General features: G+C 48.7%; 1 protein-coding gene across 4 annotated transcripts in view; it reads right to left on the bottom strand.

Moving 5' to 3' along the window:
• Positions 1 to 6,000, bottom strand: part of ZCCHC2 (zinc finger CCHC-type containing 2) — a 46,335-nt gene continuing 40,335 nt past the window's right edge. For 2 of the 4 annotated variants that reach the window (XM_081562279.1, XM_081562276.1), the window contains exons 13-15: positions 3,165 to 4,475; positions 2,009 to 2,081; positions 1 to 1,898 (exon numbers count right to left, since the gene is read on the bottom strand). In XM_081562279.1, the coding sequence (XP_081418405.1) occupies positions 2,014 to 2,081; positions 3,165 to 4,475 (1,379 nt within the window). In that variant the 3' untranslated portion in view covers positions 1 to 1,898; positions 2,009 to 2,013. Of the gene's footprint in view, positions 2,082 to 3,164; positions 4,476 to 6,000 lie in introns of all 4 variants that reach the window. The other 2 variants (XM_081562278.1, XM_081562275.1) reach the window with 1 other exon arrangement.

Genomic DNA, 6,000 nt, shown 5'->3' with positions numbered 1-6,000 from the left:
TTTTTCATTTTTTTTATTGCTGTTAATTCAAGGAAAAAAGGTTGCATAAAATCCAATCTTTTCTAGAAATATAAGTGGCCTTTCCAGTACATAACATTTCAAATATCAAAGTATATGGTAAACATACAAATAAGGAGAAGGTAACATACCTCCTATATACAGTACAGTCTTTTAAATCATAAAATAAGCTCCATAAAGTACAACTGGCAAGTGATTCACAATGCGGTCCACACAGGGCTTATCAAAACTCTCACTTCCACAACTCAATGGCAGCTTAACAATTAATTTAATAATATGGTCCAAAAATACCCAAATAAAATATATTTCATCAAAATAATTTCCTTTCGTTGAACTTTCTTTTTAAATTAAAGCTTTCGTCTACCCCTTCACCCACCCCCCCTTCTTCCCCTTTTACTCCCACCCCTGAAAGAAGGTTTCAAAATGTACATTGGTGCTATAAATATAAACTCTACCTAGGAAGCTTTACAGGAAGCTTCTTACTTCAAGTGTTTCCTTTTGTCTGGCAATCTGTTAGGTTTCTGAACCAAGGCCAGATATTTAAGTTCCTCTGCTGCGCACCGACGTGACCGTCTCTGCCCTGCGCTGCGGGCGGGGCACAGCGCACCCAGCCCAGAGCCCTCACAGCCGCGCTCAACACCGGGGGCTGCTCGGTGCAGTCCGAACCGACACCCCGTCTTCCAGATAACCTCAGTGCACTTTAGGAAATCAAAAATTACCTGGAAGCAATTTAGTACATAGATCGGCTTTAAAAACAAACAGTCGTTTTAAACAGCAGCATTAAACTTAGTGACGGGACACGGACATGATGAACACCATCGTAACACACTCAGAATTCAGTCTTTCACATTATAATCAAGCATAGTGGTAAACTGTTATCAAAGTGACTTTGCTACGAGAGACAGGATAGGGAACAAATACCTGACTTCTGTGGAAACGCAGAGCTTCTGTTCAGATCGCAATAAACCGTGTGCATTTTAAACACAACAGAGCACTGTGACAGCTGGTGTGAGGGACAGAGGTCCTGACGGAAGTGTCTTCTGCAGGACACAGTGGTAGACTGCGGTGGACTAGACTGCGGTGGACTGGACTGCGGTAAACTACACGTAATATTGGCTGTTGGCTTTCATTACAAACACAAACACACAGGAGAATCACACTCACACGAGTTTGTTCACTTTGTCTCTCTGAAGCAACAGGCTAAAACCGTATGATGGAGTAAAAAAGTCTCTGTTTTTAAAGAAAAAGCTCTTTGTCCACTTCGTATGTCACATTTTCTCAGTTTCATATGGTCTCACCTCTTCCTCTCTCTTCCACTCCGATTTTTATTTGGACAGCAAGTGCTGCGTTGGTGTGTATACGTGGAGGTGTTTATTACACATGTACACACTGCTGGGGGAATCGCATTCTCCCTTACCCTGAAGGTGGAGCATTTTACCGCTGAAGGATACCACGCAGAGCGGTTTAGAGTGTGGACAGTGCAGTGCCAGCCCCTCCCGCAGCCGCAGTAAAGAGCGGAGGTGGGACGAAAACTCGGAGACTAGGGCCAAAGTGAGAAAGAAAAGCTGGGGAAGAAGCAAAGTTTTTTGGTTTTTTTTTTCCCCCAAAACCATATGACCATCACCAGTGTTATGAAAAAAGGTCAAATACACAGTTTCAAAGATTCAGTAAACATTGCACACAGCAAGTATTCAGTGTAAAAAAAAAAAAGCACACATCAAGATTTTCCTTTTGATAGTTTGTTTGAAGGTTTAAATTACATGTATCATACAGATAAGCCTGTTGTTGAACCAGGAGACCAGAGGCTCAAAAGCAATGCATTCTTGTTTTGTTTTGGACATCCATGTAAGAGAAACGAGGAATCTCAACTGCATAGAAATCTAGGAAATGTAGACAAAGAAATGCAAACCAAATACCTTTCCTTGCCCTGCCCCCACAGCCCTCCCCCGTGACTCCCCACGCTTCAGTGTATTAAGTCGGCAAGCTTTACTTGTTTCAGTCTGCAGAATCCAACGTATCATTAGAAGGGGGAAGGGGAGGTGCGTATCTCAGTCTGTAAGTGCCTAAAATGGGAAAGAGAACTGCTAAGTCATGGTGCACAATGTAAGGCATCACACACTACAAGACATCAAATGGGCCTGCTCCTCTGTCCAAGCAGCGCCTTCTGCACTACCGTGACCCAGAACAGTCCTTAAATGACTTTTAAAAGAGCAATATGAAGTTTGTGCTTTAAGTTTCAATCTAAAGCTATCAAACTCAACTTTCCCTTAAAAACTCCAAGCAAACACTCCCAATTCAAGACTCTCTTCCTGTGTTGAGATCTCGCAAAATGACAAAAGCTTCCTGTGAGCTGAAACATAACGGTTTGAGGCCCCCACTGAATTTGGTGTCCTACTTGTACTGATCTAAGAAGTTCTTTATTGTGGTGGCAACACAAGAAAGTTCTAATTTTCTTATTCCCAATCGACAGTGTTAGTCGCTCAGTCATGTCTGACTCTGCCATCCTATGGACTGTACCCCCACAGGCTCCTCTGTCCATGGGATTCTCCAGGCAAGAACACTGGAGTGGGTTGCCATTCCCTGCTCCAGGGGATCCTCCTGACCCAGGGATCGAACCCGGGTCTCCTGCATTGCAGGCAGATTCTTTACCCTCTGAGCCACCAGGAAAGCGCAGTGCTTAAATGTTCTATTCCTTAAAACGTGACAGCATTGGAAACAAGGGTCAGCTGTGAAAGAAGGGAGCACGCCTGAGGTCATCTGCCTAGGCACAGATAGACCCAAATAACAAGGATCTCCCAAGTCAGGTGGCTACCACTTCCTAATTTTTCAGTATTTAAAACTGTTGCTTACTCTATGAAACAGGACTGTTGCTTTAAAAAAAAAAAAGTGCTGCTAGCAAAGAGATTTTGTAAATTCCCATTATATCCCGTAAAAAGTGCCTTTCGGTTTCCTCCTTCACTGGCAACTGGATTCCTCTGAACTGCCCTGTGCTGCGGGGCTGTGTCTACGCTGTCGGACCGCCTGCACCTCTCGGCTGTCGCTGCAAGCGCAGCCGGCGGACACGCACACAGCGGCTCCTGCTGCTCGCACAAGCCGCACGCCTCCGGCCCCTCAGAAACAAGCCCTCTGGGCGCTCTCGGGGTTACCTGCTGGGCCGGCCTCCGTGGCCGACTGCTTGCACTCCTGCGCGTAGTGCCCGCTCACGCCACAGCTGTAGCATGACGCGCTCCCGCTCTTCTTGGGCGCCGCGCCGCCCGCGCCGGCCACCACGCTGTGCGGGTACACGGGGTAGAACCTGCCGAAGCCCGCCACCGGCTGCACGCCGTAGCCGGCCTGGCCGCCCAGCACCGGGTCGTGCACCAGCCCGCTGGCGTATGCGGCCTGAGGCAGGAAGAAGGGGAGCTGGCCGCCGCTGCCCTGGGGCGCCTGGCTGAGGTAGCTGCCGTTGCAGAGGGAGGGCAGGCTAAAGAAAGGTGACACGCGGTACAGCGGCCCGGGCGCCGGCCCCGGGTAGTAGTAGCCGCCGAGCGGCAGCCCGGCCCCGCAGCCGCAGCGCCGGCCGCACGAGCCGCAGGCGCCAGCCGGGGCCAGCAGCGCGCCCGCACCCAGGAAGGCGGCGCCGTCGCCCTGCGCTGTGCTGGGCGCGGGGCTCGCGCTGGGCGCCGGCGCGGGGCTCGGGGCGCCCGACGGCGCGCTCGTGGCGGCCGGCCCGGGGAAGGCGGCGGGCGCGGCCGCGGGAACCACCACCTTCACGCCGGCCGGGGACGCCGCGGCCGCCGCGCCGCCCTCCAGCTGAGGCACCATTGGAGAGAGTCCCGCCGCCGGCGAGGCGGCCTTCGGGACGGGGTCCGTGGCAGCGACGGGGGAGCCCGGGAAGGACCCGGGGCCGGGGCCGAAGGCGGTGCTCGCGGAGCCCGCGCCCAGGCCCGCGGCGGGCGGCGGCGCCACGTTCAGGGCGCAGCTCTCGGGGGGGCCCGGCGGCAGCTTCAGCCTCTGGATGGTGAAGTGCAGCGCGGGGCCGCCGCCGTGCGGGAGGAAGCCGGAGGGCAGCGGCAGCGGGGCTGCCAGCAGCTCCAGCGGCTTCTCCGAGTCCCCAGCGGAAGCCGCCGGCCCGAGCGCGCCCACGGGCGCGGGGTCCGCGGGCTCCCGGAGGGCGGAGAGCGCCACAGGGCCGGGGACCATTATCCCGATCGTCTTGCCATCAGCAGACTTGGGCGGAGGCACCGCGACCTCCGACTTCTGGGCACCATTGTGCATGACACAGTGTAGAGTTGGCATGAAAGAAATACGCTGACACGTGGCTGCGCTTAAGGGGCCTTCCAAAAGGTTTGCACTGTCGTCTCCTAAGGAAGCGATCTGAACAGGTGGCTTGACCGTGACCGTCTGGCCGACAGGACCGTAACTTGTAAACCTGGTTGTCGAGGGATTTCCAGAGTCCTCGGAATTGCTGTCCGTGTCTGAGGGCAACAGATGTAAACAGATGTTAACACAAGCATCCTCTCCCGTCCATCCTGCTAGAAATAAAATTTAAGTATACCTAAAAATATACCCTGACTTTTAAAACCAATAAATGGTTTGACTACTTCCTGACTACTGAGGTGACCTTCTTTTAATTTTTGGCTTTCTATGGACTTTATTTGAAAAATATGGAGATTCTGGAAAAGGCAAGACACTAAGGAGACAATAAAAAGATTGGTGGTTGCCAGGGGTGAGGCCTGGGGGAAAGATGACGAGGCAGAGCACAGAGGATTTTCAGGGCAGTGAAAACACTCTGTATGAGGTAGTAACGGTCAATCTGTATCGTTGCATTTGTCCAGAGCCACTGAAGGTACACCACCAAGAGTGCACCCTTAGACGCCTCACATGTCAAAGTCAGTTTTGTGTCAAAGTCGGTTCATCCTTGGTAAACAAATGTGCCATTCTAGTGAGTGACATTGATACCGTGTGAGAAGAGGGACTGCACAGGGAATTTCTGTGTCTTTCTCTCAATTTCACTGTAAATCCAACACCACTCTGAAAAATCTTAACCTTAAAAAAATCCTTGGACAGATAAGAAACAAAAGGTTAATGGAGACTGAATGAAGCCAAGTATAAAACACAGACCTTTATTACCAAGGGATCAGGTATTTTTTACCTTTAATCAATTTTAGGCAATTCATTTGATTTATATGCTATACTGCCTGCCAAACCCGAGGTCTTCACATTTGTCTCTCATAAATTATACAATTTAAAGGAGTTCAATCAAGACTATATTTAATTTAAGCATCTAGAGACAGAGAAGGGAAGACAGTTTTCCTAGAGTGGAAGAGTCTTTCTTTTAAATACTTCAGGGGGAGAAAGAAAATGTAAAGCTACCATTACAGTCGTAAAATAAATGCTAGAACACAAGAAGCAAGAAAAACACAAGAGCACTGCCGTTTCTCCTAAAACGAAACAGCCAAGTGGTAGATACAAAACTATACACCACATTTCTTTTTATTACTGCATCATTGTTATGCATTCTTATGCTTGCAAACAGAAATAAATTCAATACAGACTTCCCCTGGATTTCTTGATTTTTGGTGTAAAGGGGGCCAAAATACAAGATTTAATTCACACTGTTTATCATAAAACCAGATACTGGAGTACTATGTATGGAGACCATCCAATTAAATGCAGTGCCTTACTTAACATCTTTTTGCTCACAAATATAAGCAGAATTGCATTATGTATTTAAAATGCTTATATTTATTAAGGTAGTAACTAGCTATATTCAGTTAAGAAGCTAAAACTTTTAGAAACAATTCTAAAAACAAATCATACCATGCTTCCTGGAGAAAGGTTAAATAGAACCTGTTTCGTGACACAGAATGTAACAATATTATTAACTCAATAGTAATTTTTATGAATAAATGGTTCTAATATAAACTCCCCTTATTAACTGAGGAGTTCCTTGTTAAACTCTGCAAAACAAAAAGTATTCAATTAGTAACTTACTTAAGG

This window comes from Giraffa tippelskirchi, chromosome 14 (assembly GCF_054371585.1).
Source record: "Giraffa tippelskirchi isolate mGirTip1 chromosome 14, T2T-mGirTip1v1.2.pri, whole genome shotgun sequence".
Lineage (NCBI taxonomy): Eukaryota > Metazoa > Chordata > Mammalia > Artiodactyla > Giraffidae > Giraffa > Giraffa tippelskirchi.
Note: the sequence above shows the minus strand (reverse complement) of the source record. Positions and strands in the feature narration are given on the sequence as shown.